This window comes from Benincasa hispida, chromosome 6, assembly GCF_027475165.1.
Source record: "Benincasa hispida cultivar pf3 chromosome 6, pf3_genome.v1.1, whole genome shotgun sequence".
Taxonomy (NCBI): Eukaryota; Viridiplantae; Streptophyta; class Magnoliopsida; order Cucurbitales; family Cucurbitaceae; genus Benincasa; species Benincasa hispida.
In genome coordinates this window covers 55,766,823-55,783,725 of record NC_143483.1, presented here as the reverse complement: position 1 = coordinate 55,783,725, position 16,903 = coordinate 55,766,823, and the positions used below count along the sequence as shown (strand labels likewise).

Genomic DNA, 16,903 nt, shown 5'->3' with positions numbered 1-16,903 from the left:
AACTTGTGACTCGAAGCTCCAATGATACATGAATAGCTGACACTTTAATGGACTATCCTTAACTTGCATACATACATCAAATCTATCTAATTCACTTTTCCAAGTAAGTTTCTAGGTAGGGGTGTTGCTTTTCCATCAACTTAAATACCCCAGCCTAGACAGAATCCGCCTCAGACAAAAGATCTCTTATAGATAGATTGGCTACACTTTCACCTTTTATTAGTCAATTTAATCCTATTAAACTGGTTAAAAGATTAAAGCCTAATGGTTGCTAATCATATTAGAACCGTGATCTTAGGTCTATGTTATCCAAGATTTAAACAATTTAAAACTATGAATTAAACCTAAGTGAGCATGCATGTCTTATTGCTTTTAGTTCTAATTTCTCTTTAACCTTTAAAAAGAAACAACTAAAAATACATTACATACAACTAGGTGTTTATAATGCTTATAAAGAAACCTATGTGTCATGCTTCATGCAATGTCCTAACTTTTATATACGTGTAATAACCAAGCAAACATGCTTTCCATACACCCTTATAATATAACAATTATAATATAAAGATGATACATGCCAATGTTTTTTATGCATGCATAAATATAACTCTTATATTATATGATGCATGAGCATGCTCTTACTTAATTAAATCACGCTTCTCTAAATTATAACATTTACAATAAAGAGATGATGCATGACCAATGCATAACCTAAGGTGGGATTTACTATATGTGCATACCATATGACATATAAAAAACCATACATTGCATGTAATAAACCAAGGATTAATGGACCGGGATTAATTTTTACAAAAATCGAAATGAAATAACTCTATCTATTACATTTTCCATCGAGCAAACTGGTTCACAGGCGAACTGGGTCTTGAACTGCCAGAAGAACTCCATCGTTTAGTAAACGCAGCAGGTAAACGATCGCTTAACGCACACTAGACGATAGCGCAAACGCTAAACGATCGCTTAGATGACAACGAGGCTGCGAAGCCTGATCGTCTAGGCGATCACTTAACACGGCGAAAGGTAAACAATTTACCGTGCATTACTCTACGATCTAGTCAGTTACTAAGCGATAAAGCTTGCTGAGCTAAATGATCGTCTAGTGCGCGCGGCCGTTAAACGATACCCGAGCATCCGATACTCAGCGATCGCTTACCTCATCGTTTACAAAACCCAATCAACCCTTGATCATCTTCATCTCGAAGAACAACAACATTTGCTCCGAACTTCTTCACGAACGACTCAAGACTCAAACTAACTTTGAATTACAGACTCGATTACAATTAATTATGCCAAAAAACGCAGGGGCCTTTACAATTAACCGAAAATGAAAAAGAATTAAATCAAATTGAGGCAACATCTCAGAAAACTCCATTAATCCGCACATCCACAATAATTTAACAATTAAACAAAGCAGATATGCACCCACCATGAATGTATATGTAATTCGTTGCATCAATGAAATTGGAATATCAGAACCTGGCTCTGATACTAATTGAAGGAATTCTTAAACAAAAGTATCCTTGAGCGTGTTCGGATCTTTCCTATTTCATTGTGACTGAATTACCACACACACACATTCTACCAAACAGGTATGCAGTTTAACACTAATTAACGACAAACGAAAAAATAACAATAGATTGAGTTAACGTACTAGTTGAAGACTGTCTTCACTTTGAACTCAACCCAGCGGAAGCAACCCTCTACGTTCTTTATCGCCCAACAAACAGTCGGCTACCAGTAGCAAGATCGTCTACACGAACAACAGCAAACGAACAAGCAAGACCGGGGACGACACCATCACTTAGAGCCCTTGGTATTCTCGGAGTGAGAATCCAAAGAGTGGTCTGTGATAGAATTGGTAGAGGAAGGAGGAAAGGGATGATCGTGTAAAACGACAAGCAAGTGGGAGAGAGCTATCGTATAGCGGATGCTTATCGTTTAGAGAAAGCTACACGATCGAGAAGGTTTTACTAAACGGTCGTTTAGAAAACTCGGCATGCTAAGTGATTGTATAGAAAAGCTGAACGATCGTTTAGAAAATGCGTGCAATCGTTTAGTATGCGAGGTGTGCGATCGTTTAGGCGATAGGGCGTTATCGTATAGGCTCTCAGCTAAGCGATCGTTACGTTTTCACACCTTGAGCGATTTTTTCGAACTCTTTGTAAAATGAAACCAATTTTCATTTTATTGTTCAGTTACAATAACCGAATTTGATTTTCCCACTAACGCACATTTAGGAGAAGTTTTTGGCCAATTATCACATAATTAACCAATCAATTAATAAATAAATATAATCATATTATATTCTTAACCTATAGTTTGATATCATATACTATAGTAATTTCTCCTCTACTTGATATAAATCATATTAGTATCTAATTTCCTCCAAAATAATGTATCTCATACATTTAGTCAATTATAACATATATAATCGAACTCCTTCTTGTCAATTTGAACATTTCAAACTGACTCTATAAACTAATTCTCGACTTTATCCAAGCTACCTAAGGTTCCCTAGGTTCATAAGGTGCCACATAGTTCAATCCCTAGAATCAACTCTTAAGGGAGTTATCTATCTACTTGCCCCTACTTCGGGGAAGAAGTGAATTCCATCTTTTGTAGCTGAGTTCCCAGCTCCCAAATCAGACGAATCTTGGTAGATTTGAGTCGGCGACCTGGCCACCCACACCCATACAAATCAAAGGATCGTCTCCAATGACAGGAGTTCCCAACTCACCCAGGATTGAGGTCATGTTATCTATGATCATTCTAGTGAAGTGAAGTCTCTATCATGGACGGTGTTATATAATGAGACGTTAACACTTCGTGGTCAGGTCTTATACAAACTCTTTGTATAAGACGCCCCCGCTCACATGTCCCCTACACGAATGATCAGGATCAGACCATTTGTGACAAGTCACAACACTTGTGACCATTCCACAAAGCGGGCCGTATCCATAGCGTTACCAGGATAAGGTTTCCCTCATATATCCATTTATTACAGACCATTTTGGTTATCTCTTAAGACATGATCCACTTGTATGTCACCACATACATGCTTAAGTTATGTACAGATAACTAGGGATTTTATGTTTATTGGTTTATGGTAAAGCAAACAAAAGAAATAATTGAGCAAAATCAAGAAGTGAAGTAAAATATCATATATTATACAACACAAGCGTTCGTACAAACCGTTTACAAACTACAGGACACGAGACTTTAGGGCATCAACCCCAACAAGTTTCTGTGTTGACCAATGTTTGGTTATATATTGAACCCAGCTCTGGTAACTCGTGTTGTACTGAAATTGTTGTACTTTTTCGATAAAATTATTCTGTATGACGAAAAAATTAATATTAAACAATATTCATAACATATATTTGAGAAATATCTGATTTTAAATCTCTTACCATGCAGTAATAGAAAACACTGTCAGGTGTGATAAATCGCCTCATGATTGAATCGTACCAGGAAAAGTAGTCCTTTGATACAACTGGTCTATTTGTTATTTCTCCTTGTGCACAACGATCATGTCATGCATGCCAGTAGGATATATACTCCGCGTGAATTCGACGTCAGTCTTGGTTGTGCTTACCTATCAAATCAATCTGGTGTAGTGCTGGGAGTGTATAGCACAACGAAAGTACCGTCTGTCGCAAACCGAACTGTCTCAACACATGATCTGGATGATGTAACTCCACTCTATGGAAGCATATAAGAGGGCTAACGGTCAACCACATGTCTTTACCATCATGAAAATAATCAGGTAGTGATGACCAAATATCTTGCGTATATGGCGTCCAATTAATCTAACAAAAAAAAGAAGATAATTATACACTCAATTAATTTGACCAAATGTTTTAAATATTCATTTATATATACATTTGTTACTTGATCGTACATTAGTCTGTCAAATATTTTTTTTGATATACTAGCAACATATTTGCTGACTGTTCAGAGGCAGTTAATACACCACTTCATCTAAAATTATAAAAAAAATACAATTAATTTATATTCTTACATAAAATGATAACGAAATAAATATATAAATGAAATAATACCTGACACTAAGTGGACGATGACTGGGGCATGTAACTGCACTTATGGTGCTATAATTTGAAATCTATCATAAGCCCATACCTATAGTAGTATCAGTGACCCCACTATTTCTAATGCTTGTGCATTAGTAGCCCGACAAAATTCTCTATAAAGCCATGCAAGACAGGTACCACCCCACGAGTACGTACCAGCATGCTCGAAATCAGACAGTAGAGGGAGAAACATAAGATGTACTAGAGTGTTCGACTTATCAGCGAACAAAAATCCTTCAATAAGCTGCATAATGTATGCTCGTGCATACTTACATACGTTGATGTCGTCGGTATCGAGAGGTAATTTTGGAAACTGGGATGCCAACCACGGGATACTCAATCTCGAGCCTTTCAGATCATCTGGTAGAATCCAAGAGCTCGTCACAAATAGTTTTCCAATTATATTGTAATGAACCTGTCAAAGGTTCCCCGTCCATTCGTAACTCAAACCGAATGACAACATCCTGCAACGTAATCATACATTCCATGGCAGGTGAAATGTGTGAGTTTCTGATCTCCAACGCTAAACTAAAGCAGTAATGAGGTGCCAATCAAGTTGGATAAATCTGATATGTGCAATCCTAAGAAAACTAGCCTGTTCAACATAGCGTAGATCAAATGGGTTACTATGTTGTGCAGATATCTCCCTTCTCCGACAACCCAAAACTACGGTAGAAGAACTATCCCATATCGATTTTGAACGATGGGTATTTTGTTGATATAATTGTACAGGATTAGAAGGATCAGACTCCATTACCTAAGAAGTTCAAATTACATTACATAACAAAACTTCATTACATAAAAAATACAATTACATTAAAAACACAAGTACATAAAAAATATAATTACATTAAAAACACAAGTACATAAAAAATATAATTACATTAAAAACACAAGTACATAAATAATTACATTACATTAAAAAAACGAACTACTTAAAAAAAAAATACAATTATATAAAAAATACAATTACAATTACATTAAAAATACAATTACATAAAAAATTCAATGGCCCGAAGAGGAAGCACCTAATGTATGTTGTGGACAAGTACGCTTGTTATGTTCTTCTCCCTTGCAAATTGTACATCAAACTTTTTGGCTTGCCTCTCTCAAATCCATTTCATTATGAATGCGCGTACTTTTTGGTTGACCTTGTTATCTTAGTAAGGCCGCATTCGGACGAACTTCCATAAATGATAATTTTGGCCAATAATCTGGGTGTTGTATTGAATGGAAGCGACCTTCATAACATCGCTTAAAATGAGACAACTTGTAGCATTCATCAATAAGAGGTATGTATGCCAAACGCATGTAATTACAAACTGCTATTACAATGTTATGCGATAGAATGTTAGCCTAACCAAAGAAGTAATTGGTAATATTCTAGCACCTTTGAAAACACCATTCATACATTTCTGTATTGCTTATCATCCACCCATAGCGGTACCCAGACTGGGTCAATTTTCTAAGTCAATATCAAAAAAATATTAAGGCATTAAGGGTTCAATTGTTTCAACCTTTTCATGCACCGAATGAATTTGCGCCTTTGGTGTTGATTTCCTGCCTTAAACACCAAATCTTTTAGTTGCTTTGATTTATATTTCGTATTGAAATTACTTACAATATGATGAAGACAATATCGATGATACGCTCTAGGTCCACCCCAACCAATTTTCTCATTATTAATTATAGTAAGAATGCCTTTATGTCTATAAGAAGTCAAACAAATACCATATCGTTGGGTAACATATTCACGCAATGCCCACAAAAACTATGACCAACTAAATGAATTTTCACCTTCAACAATAGCAAAAGCAAGGGGAAATATATGCCCATTTGCATCAATAGATAAGACGGTCAATAATTTCCCTACTTTTCATATAGATGAGTTCCATCGATCTGGATTAATGGTCTACAATATTTGAACCTTCTCTAGGACCGAAGGACCAGAAAACTCGACAAAAAATAGTCATACCTGGCACATCAGACGGAAGGAAATACCAATCCGATCATGTTCCTGGATTGTAATGAATAAGATCACTCAATCAATACAGAAGCTCTAAATATGATTTCTCCCAATCACCAAACATAACAATCAATGCTTTTCTTTTGGCTTGCTACACCCATCTATAATTAACATTATAGCCATACTGTTTTTTTAGTCTCTTCTTGGAGTAGACAGGTACCCTGAGATCAGCTCTAACCATATTTTGGATTTCGATACTCATAAAATTTGAATCAAGCTATGAATGATCCGATGTCAATTTTGAATACAAACATGAGTGTTCCCCTTCAAGTTTGGTGATTTCGAACATCCCATGAGTTTTATGCCGACATGCGCGTAACCTCTAATCACAACCATCCTTCTACTGTTTGCATCTCACATACAAAATATCTTGATTTGATTCCACTATAATAATCTCATATTGTTCTGTTACACAGTATTTTTTTTACAGCAAGTTGTAAAGTATTAGACTAGAATTATCTACACATATACTTCTTTCTTCCAAAGTTGATCCTCGTTCACATGTTGAATTAATAATTTTCCAATCTATTTGGGTGAAAATATCTGCCAACTCAAGATCATGTTTCTCACTTCTATCATTTCCAAATAATTCATCAAGTTCAACTCAATATCACTATGTCCATCATTTCCAGGTTCAAGAATAACTAAATCCTCATCGACATATTTATTCAAAATTTTTCAACTGTTATAGTTGACAAAAAAATATGTTAATACGATAAAAAAAATTGTTTATTCTATTTAAAGAAATTCAAATATTTTATTAAATCAACCCATAACCCAACGAAATCACCAAAAAATAGCCCAATAAAATTAGCCCAACAAAATCTATAAAGTATACATTATAAAAATTCAACAGTATAATTAAAAAAAAATCATATAAACAAATCTATAAAGTATACATAAATCCGCCCACGTATACAAATCTATAAAAAAAATCATATTAAATCATATTAATAAATCTATAAAATCAACCAAAATAAACAAATCTATAAAAGTCTGAGTATACAAATTCATATATTAGAAAAAATAAAGAAAAAGTTTTACCTAAGGCGAACGGCAACAAAGATTGAAGATGACATATGGTAGATCGGCTCACGGTGGCAGCGACAACAAGATCGGAGACGGCGCTGGATTTGGCGACCGTCGGTAGTAAGGAGGAAGAAAATGAGAAATGTTTCGAATGAGAGGAAGAAGAGGAAGGGTCACGAGTGGTTTAAGGGACCACTAAGTCGTGTACCAGGGTAATCGTAGACCCCGTCCACGATTACTTGGTCAATGTGCATGACTATCCATATGGCAGTATGCGCGTGCCAGGTCAGTAGTCGTGTACCGAGTACACGATTTAAAGGTAATCATGTACCGGGTACACAATTCAGTGGTAATCGTATATCGAGTACACAATTCAAACATCTATTTTTGTAAATATTTTCTACCCAACTCTATTTTTGTTAATAATTATTAAAATAACATTATTTAAAAAAAAATTGAAAACTTAGATTCCAAACACACACATTCTAAAAAAATCTGAGACTAGAAAAAATAGGTTTTGAAAATTAAATTACCAAAGACTAAAAGAAAAGTAATTTTTCAACCTAGTATGGGGCGTTTGTTTCCAGAGTTGGGATTGGATGGGTTAGACATCCTAAGCCCAACCCTTCTTTGGGGCATATGTTTAGCTTCCTACATTATTTTTCCATGGATTTGAATAGTATACACAATTCAAACCCACGGGTTACCCCATGCTTTTTCTTTTTTCTAATTTAATTTAGCCACCTTCGGTGATCACTGTTGGCCAACTCCGGCTGCCACCTTTGGCGATTGTTGTCGGCCAACTCCAGCCGCCACCTTCTGGCGACCTCTATTGGCCAACTTTAGCCGCCACCTTGACGACCATCGCCGGCCAACTCCGACCGCTGCCACCCTCCGATGACTGTCATCTGCCAACCCCGACGATCACCTCGATGACCTCTGTCGGCCAACCTCCAGCCGCCATCGACTAACTTCGATCACCATCGATCAACCTATAGCAACCTCCCTTCCCTCCACACTGCTGAAATTCCCGCCACCAGCTTCGTCGGTCAATCTCCGACTGCCATCAACCAACATTGAAAAACATTAATAAAAATTTTAGTATATAACAAGCTAGGCAAATTTGTATATAATAACACTTTTAAGAAAGAATTGCAATACATGCATGCTTTTTTATTTTAGTGAGTTTCTATCAAAAGTATTTCAATAAAAATGAATTTTTGAAAGATATTTTTTTCCAAGTCATTTCAAACACGCCATTAGATTGCAATTTATATAGGTATATTTATTTAGGGTATAGGTGTAGAAAGCCCTAATTTAATCTAATAATATTTTCATTTTTTTTTCATTTGTCAATTTAACTAGTTCAAAGCCTTAGAATCATTTTCTAAACGTAAAAGTATAAAATGTTTAAAACAATTAGCAACCAATAAAAACTAAAACTCAAAATTTATGATTTTTTATTTGTCAAATATCATTTAATAAAAAAGAAAGAATTAATAATTGAATTTAATATTAAAATACTAATTTATTTCAAATTTAAGTTAGCATATTATGGTTAAAAAAAATCATTTTCAAATTTGTTAAAGCAACAAAAATCTATGAAATTTTATTTCAAAATCTAGTAAAATTAAAATATCAAATTATTAAAAAAAAGAATAAATAAAATATAATTTTAATCAAAATCTCTATTTCAATTTTTTTAAAAAAAATATTCTTCTAAATTTTTTGGTTTATTTTAAACTTAACTAAAATAATTAGATGACAAATTTAAACTAATCTAAATTTAACCAGTGATTAAATACAAAAAAATATTTCAAAAACTAAAGATTTATAAATCTCCAAACATAGTTTTCTTAAACTCAAACTATCTAAACCTCCCAATCTAATCCCTAAACTTAACATTCTCATACTTAAGGTTCCAAACTTGTATGCCAAACACCTCCCATATGTCTTATTATATAGGCCCACAACTTTAGAACTTCTAGTTTTCTTCTTACCTTGATTAATTTGAGGCGATGCCAAAAAACAAACTTAGGAGACATTTGACTGTGCAGATTTGGAATCTTAAGTATGGAAATGTTAAGCCTGGGAGATTAGGTTGGGAGGTTTAGATAATCTGGATTTAAGAAAACTGTGTTTGGAATGCAGGTTTTGAAAGCCTGGGTTTAAAAAATCTGTGTTTGGACTTTAAGCTTAAATAACCTAGAAATGAAGTACAAATTTATAGATATTTAGTTTGTGAAATGAAGTATACTTTTTTTTAATAATCAAATTACATTTGAGAAATAAGAAATCATAAATTTTGAGTCTTAGTTTTTATTTGATCGCTAATTATTTTAAACATTCTAAACCTTTACGTTCATAATATGAGTCTAAGTCTTCGAGTTAGTTAAATTGACCAACGAAAAAAATGAAAACATTATTAAATTAAATTAGGGCTTTCTACACATATACCCTAAATAAATATACTTATACAATTGCAGTCTAATGACATGTTTGAAATGACTTAGAAAAAATATCTTTCAAAAAATCATTTTTATTGAAACACTTTTGATAAGAACTCATTAAAATAAAAATAACAATTCTTTCTTGAAAATGTATACAAATTTGTCTAGTTTGTTATATACTAAGAGTGTTTTTATTAATGTTTTTCAAGGTTGGTTAGTGGCAGTCGGAGATTTGTCGACAAAGTTGGTGTCTGAAATTTCGACAGTGTAGGGGAAAGGGAGGTTGCCAAAGGTTCATCAATTGTGATCGAAGTTACCTGGTGGCGATCGGAGGTTGACCGACAATAGTAACCAAGGTGACAATCAGAGTTGGCAAATGACGATCGCCAAGGTAGTGGTCCAAGTTGGCCGACGACAATCGCCAAGGGTGGCAGTTGGAGTTGGTCAATAGCAGGTGCCGAGGTGGCGACCGGAGTTGGCCAGCGACGGTTGCCAACGTGGCGGCTAGAGTTAACCGACGACGATCGCCAAAGGGTGGCGGCCGAAGTTGGCCGACAATGATGTCCGGAAGTTGGTCAACGTACTTTCTAAATTAAATTAGAAAAAAGAAAAAAAAATAGGATAACTCACGAGTTTGAATTGTGTTTACTATTCAAATCCATGGGAAAATGATATAGGAAGCTAAATCCATACCCCGGAACAAGGGTTGGACTTAGGATGCCTAACTCATCCAATCCCACCCGTTGAAACAAACCACCCCTTAAATATTTACCAATATATTTCCCACTAAAGATTCAAGTTGTTGCACAAAAAAATAATTCAAATAAAGATTCAAGTTGACTAACAAAATCTATGATTATTAAAGAGAAGAGATGTTCAATAAATACAAAAATTGGAATTTATTCAAGAAGTTTAATAAGAACAAAAGCTAACATGATCTATCGCTGTACAATTTATGAACTCAAAATTTCCCCCAAGTATACATACCTCTTGGCCAACATCGCCAATAAAAATTCCTGATAACTATCAAGTAAGAACACCTTTCTCTGCTAGCAATCAGCAATATACTTCTCCGGGAAAGCAAATAGAGTACCGACACAAGGAAGATTAATTATGTGCGGTCTTTTAAAACATCTCATTTTTGGGTCTCTTGGTCTAGATTGCAGAGTAGTCTCAGCTGAGTTCAGAATTTGCCATAGATTCATCTGAAACCTACAATGTTTCGATTTCCTTTCTACGCAGAAGGGCTCTCAAGATTGTAAAAGCAGAAACCAGAGCAATCTGCAAATGCTCACAGCTACTTGCTTTTATGCAGATCTGACCCATTTTACGGGTATTTAAGTTGGCATTAACTGACAGTCTCATGCTTCGACTAAGCCGAAACTCAGACTCTACGTTCCCACCCAGGATTGTTTCCTTGTCGAAAGAGAGAACTGTCATTGTTAGCTTGAGATGGTCATTCCTCACTGGGTAGTCTCTACCTTTTAAAGTAGCTTCTACACTCCCACCATATGCCATTTGTCCCGCTCCTTCTATACGACCGCCATTGACTACAAACTTCACTCTCTTACCTAAAGATATGGTATCCTCGAGCTTCGCCCCATAATAGCAATTTCTCTTGAAAGATGTCAGAGAAACTCCAACCCCAGGAAGGTTGTGTTTAATGCTCCCCAGCTTTGCATTGCTATGAACAGTGTACATCCTATCTGTACCAGCAGATTGAACATCTAGACCTAAAGTATAAGAAGATCCCCTAGAATCCATGTAAGAAGCAGCACACTCAGACTGAATGTTAAATACATGCTTATCCTTGCTCAACTGTCCAGTGACTGAGGTAAAAACATTTTTGTTCATCTCCATTGCTGTTTCCAGATTTATCCCGTCAAAGCCTACATCGTGATCCCATCCTTGTGGGTCAAGAACAGGTCTTACAATCCACTGATCATCTATTGCAATGCAACGATATCTGTGAACAGGACAATCTGAGTCAAAACTGGGGGGAACGGCCATATCTGGAAGGACAGCATCTGCCTCCGGCAATGCCTGCAAATCATAATTATTATCATTGTGTAACAAGTCTCTATCTTTTAAAAGCTTGATCTCCTTCCTCTTTTGATACTCTTCTCTTAACTGTTTCTTTAAATATAGAGTTTCCCTGTAATCCAGCTCATCCAGGTATTCCCTTTTCTGTGAGTTTGACAATTTCTCGAATTGAGATTTTGTCAGAATACGAATAGAAGGTAGATCGTCATACTCATCTTCTTCATTGTCGTCAAGTAGAATAGCTTCGATGTCATAGTCCACATCTGATGGATTTGACACGCTTCGGTACCGTAAAAAGGATGAGAGTAAGTGGGGAAGTGAAGGCAGCCGAGAAATAGCTAATGGTCCTAGCTCAATGCAATTTTGAAATTTCAATAGGGAATTAATGCTGCCCAAAACTTTAGTACAAATGCACAACAACAAGAAATGTGATCTCCAGACCTGTCCGTTTGGAAGAACTTTTTCCCCCATAATATTTTTCCTACACTGAGGATGGTTCTCAACCAAAAGGACGGGATTGTCAAGTTTCAGGTCAGACAATGCTTGATGTATATTTTGCTGCAAAACCTCGGAGCAATGGGCCACATATGATTCGAAGGAGACAGGATATCCATCAGGTCCTTCCGGAAGAGCTGAGGAACAATGAGTCAAGACTAGGATGGTGTTGAACCAAATTGCAGAACCAAAGACCTCATTTATTAGCTTCATCAAAAGGTAGTCACCATGATTCTTATTTATGAGGTCAAGGCGATCAAAGTACAAAACAATATCTGGTGGGGATTTCCTTATATATCTCTTCACAGAAAACATTATTTTTTTATTTCTCTTCATATTTCCTGAGGACGATTGTGAAAGACCAGGGGTATCAATGATGGATACTTTAATCCCGTTAATCGTTCCCATAATCTCCTGAATATGATCAGTTGCAGGTTGAAATGCATCAGTTGCAGTTTTTGTTTGATCAAAGAGGGAGTTTATTGTAGCACTCTTACCAACTCCTGTTTTTCCCAGTACAAGTATTCTAAATGTGAAGTTTGATTCTGGTATCCCAGCTGCTTCTTGTTCAGCTGCTTTTGCTCTGGCTTTGCCCCTTTCAAGGTTTACTCTTTTAAGATCAGATTCCCCTACCTGTATCAGAGTTGCTAGATGTATTCGATATAGAACCTTTTCCACTAGCAAATTGTTCTGTGTCTGCCCAATTCTCAATAGAAGTCGAAAGAACTGAACTTGGAGGTCCTCAATCTTTGTTAACACATCCATCTTTACCCTGTTATTAGAGCTGTGTTGAGATTGGGATGAATCTCCACCAACCTGTGGCAGGGACAAATCATCTTGATTCTCCAAATTCCCACCAGAGTCTGATGTATGAGGGGGAATGGGTGCTACTATATCGGTTGCTTGTGCAGCTACAAAAGGTATATGATGTCACTATAAAATTTTCAGGGTTTGAAAAAAAGAAGAAAAGGTTTATAAAACAAGTTTACAGTCTTCTACAGTAGAATGTAGCTCATGCAACAGCTAGTATGAAGCTTTAACAGTAAAGAAGACTTCTTTAAAACCATTTTCTCTGATCAGCAATCAAGTAGCATCATCAACGTTATATTACTACCCTGTGATGAGCCATGGGGACAAATAGGTTGACAGAGAAGAATATTAATGTTAAGGATGCCAGGCATAAACTTGGAGATAAAAAAAATTCACAATATTAAGTAGCTTTCCTACTTCTAGCCACAACTAATAGAAATGAAGCCAATATACCACCCAAAAACTTAGGCTCCAAAGGCTGTTTTGAGGTACAAGGTTAAGAGATATAAGAAGATATATATTACTTGAATCTTTACAAATGATGAACATAAAGATATACGTTTTTTGAATCTTTACAAATGAACATAAAGAGTTAATTAACTGACAAGTTAAGGAAATACAATAACAACCAAATCAGGCAGGAAGAGAAAAAACCATAAAAACAAAGGTATAGATAAGAAGAATTATGAATACTTTCTCAAGGAAGATAATATACCTTACTTTTGTAAGAACATAAAGTATGGCTAACAAACAAAGAATACAAAAGAGGTGGGGGTCGGGGATTAGCAATCCAGCCAACAAGCCATGGAAACTATGGAAAGGAATCCCAGTTAGCAAAGATACAAGTAGCATTGAGTTATAAAATTCGGAAAGAGTGCATGAGGAGGGCAACCATTTACCTAAATCAAACACCGTCAAAATCTTTCATCTTATTTTCAAAAGCTCTAAGTTTTATCTCACTCTACATTCCCAAAGGATAGCATAAAACCAAATAGAACATCAATCCTTCATTATAGTCTAAAATATATCCCTTTGGAGTTTAGAGCGACAATGGAAATTTTAACGTGCCAGCATCCTTAAAAGAGATGTCCTATTGAATAAGTAAACCAATCAAGCTATAAATTTTCTTAGAATTTGGGCCATCAGCAGAGGCAAGAAAATTTTGATATAAAACAAAGACAAAAGTCATCATGTACATCATTATGTACCTTCATCATCTTGGTCTTCATCCATATGCTCTTTATTTTCCTCGCCAAAGAAACTGTCACTCCCCAGTAATGGTCTTGATGAAACCACTGACTTGGATACTAACTGAGAAAACAACCAGTCTCTAACACCCTTCATTTTGTCTGCAAAATATTAAAAAGGTATGAACCAAAATGCTTTAATTTCCAAATTTCCTACAGTAGTAGTAATTTAAAATACCATGGTTCATGCGACTTATCAAATGATCATGCCCTCAAAGTCCACCAAATGGGAAGAAAAATATTATAAATTTATTTGCATAAAATTGCTTGGTTCCCTTGGTCAAGCCCAACTTGTAAGCCGCTTGCTGATGTCAACAAGAACAAGACCCCATTGTCATACAACACTGAGGATGACTTGGAAGTTGAAAGGACATTTACAAAGGCCAAACTTGATAATGATCCAATTCTCCTACTTCACCTATGTTCTCAGACATTACAGAATGCTCTTATTGTTATAACTGAATGGCAAGTGCTCTTATTGTGAGAATAGTTCTAGAGAAATTTGGATGTTGAGTCGCTGACAATAAGATCATTCATGAACACCACTGACAACACAATACAGCAACTTTCATGTGGTATCGCCTTCTTCTAGCAATAAGGCTACTATTCTTTGCTAAAACACCATGGAATGAACTAAAATGAATGCCAAGTAGTCCCGACAGTCCTCTACACCAAATAAAACACATAAAAATTCCCATTCCACCTCATCCCCCGTAATAAAGGTCTCATCAACTCCTCAAACTACATCCACAAGGAATTTAAATCAATAAGATTGTGTGCCTTAGTACCCATTTGTCCTTCACAGATGTCTGAAAGGCTGAAACATTCGGGTTTCCTTCAACCCATTTCAAAAGTCTATCCACCTTGAATTGACGTAAAGTCCTCTGCAAAGGCCCGGAACATCCACATTTCCTTCAATCAAGTTAAAAAATACAACCACCCTTTTTCAACTCTTCCAAGTTCCCATAGAAATGATCTAAACATTTTCCTATGGCAACTAAGAAATGAAACGAGAGCGTTCACATGATCTAGTCCAACGAGACCAAAGCCAAATACATATCATGTCCACTTCTCTTCAACAGACGAGTACTTTTCCTTTACATCCACTATCATCAACTTCAATAAAAAAAATGTTGAAATCTATCAAACAAAATCTAACCTAATAATCCAAGACATCATGGGGCAAGACGAAACCGAGGGTCAGTAAAAACTCAACGGAGACAACTCGGCATTTTCCCATATACGTGCATTTCTCTAACCATCACCACAAATCCTCGTTCTTTTATCTTTTCCCACCCTCTATTGACGCTTCCAAGCTCATACAACACAATAAAGCATCTCCTAAACAGTAACCTAAATCCAGTTCAACTAGACTAAATACTCACCACCCACAAGACAAGTCCATCGAACGCATGAAAACAAGAACAAAAGAATTCAGCTAAATTGTGGAAGAAAGAGATAAATTCTCACCTCAAACAAGAAACCTCCACCGAATTCAATTAAAGAAATCCTCGGACAAAAAGCATCAACTTAACTTCTCGAAGAACCAAGCCAAAATTGGACCAAGATTACGCTCACATCCCAATTGCAGAACTTCCCATCGGAAACCGACCAACAAATATCCGGCCGATTTAGATTCCGCTTCCGATTCCGATTGACGTGTACGGTGAAGACAAAGGATTGAGCAAAATTGCGAGGGCTAAGGCGAGAGTAAAGGGATAAGACAGAAACACAATTTGGAAAAATATGGCAACTGAAATGAAACCTGAAGCACAAGAGAGAACAACCTTGTAAATTCTAAGGTGCGATAAGGACCATGATAGTGTAGAGTTTAAACGGACACGTGGCAATATTCAAAAGTTCTTTTCTTATCTAACGGACCAGATGATTCGATTCGAGTGTATGTGATTGACATAATTTGTGGCTGTATATGATAGATTCGTGGAAGGGAACGGAAACGTGGTAGAAGGAGACTGGTCGGTGGTTCTATTTAAGTCGTCAACCCGATATTAAATTTCTTTTCTTAAAAACAAGTAAAATGTTAAATACGTAAAAATTTTATTTTATTACTTTCGTATATCGAATTCAATTTCAATTCTTTTTAAGTATTTAAAATAATCCAAAAAATCGTTATATTAAATCAAATTAAAATAAATATATGTATATATAATTGAATCCAAATTCATAAGTAAAACAAACCATACTTTTCAAATTAATAATAACTTCAGATTGATTTCGGATTAATTTGAGTTATTTTAGGTAAACCTATGAATCGATCCACCCTATCAAATTTTCATTTAATTAGGGTTGATCGGATTTTTTGGGTCATCGAGTTTATATATTTATATAATAAAATTAAATTTGAATAGAAAAAATAGTAAAACTTACTGAATTACAATTCTCTTAAATTAACTATTTGACATTACCACTAAAGACAGAAAACAAGTATTTAGTGAAAAATCAAGTTTAAAAGCATAAATTTTGAAACTTAAGGACCAATTTGAAACAAAACTCAAATATTAAGGGTGAAATTGTAATATTTTAAAATTTAGGGACCGAATTTAAACCAAATTCAAAACTTAATAACTGTACAATATTTTGAAACTAGGGAGAAACTAGACCTAAGAGTTAGAGACCAAAAAGTATTTTTTCCCGAAGTCTTATAGAAAAATGTTGATATCGATAGATATTTTTTTT

The 16,903-nt window shown here is 35.4% G+C and overlaps 1 protein-coding gene across 3 annotated transcripts; it reads right to left on the bottom strand.

Annotated features, from left to right (window-relative positions):
* Positions 1 to 10,447: 10,447 nt before the first annotated feature.
* Positions 10,448 to 15,996, bottom strand: TOC90 (Avirulence induced gene (AIG1) family protein). Of its 3 annotated transcripts, none has more exons than XM_090315067.1 (3): positions 15,677 to 15,996; positions 14,168 to 14,308; positions 10,448 to 13,060 (listed from the first exon to the last, which is right to left on the bottom strand). In XM_090315067.1, exons 2-3 carry the CDS (start codon positions 14,301 to 14,303, stop codon positions 10,824 to 10,826), a joined length of 2,373 nt encoding a protein of 790 aa, XP_090171193.1. In that variant the 5' UTR covers positions 14,304 to 14,308; positions 15,677 to 15,996; the 3' UTR covers positions 10,448 to 10,823. The 3 variants fall into 3 exon arrangements, with proteins under 3 accessions (XP_090171193.1, XP_038889832.1, XP_090171194.1); XM_039033904.2 differs by having other exon boundaries at positions 14,385 to 15,951; XM_090315068.1 differs by lacking the exon at positions 14,168 to 14,308 and having other exon boundaries at positions 15,677 to 15,957.
* Positions 15,997 to 16,903: the final 907 nt, after the last annotated feature.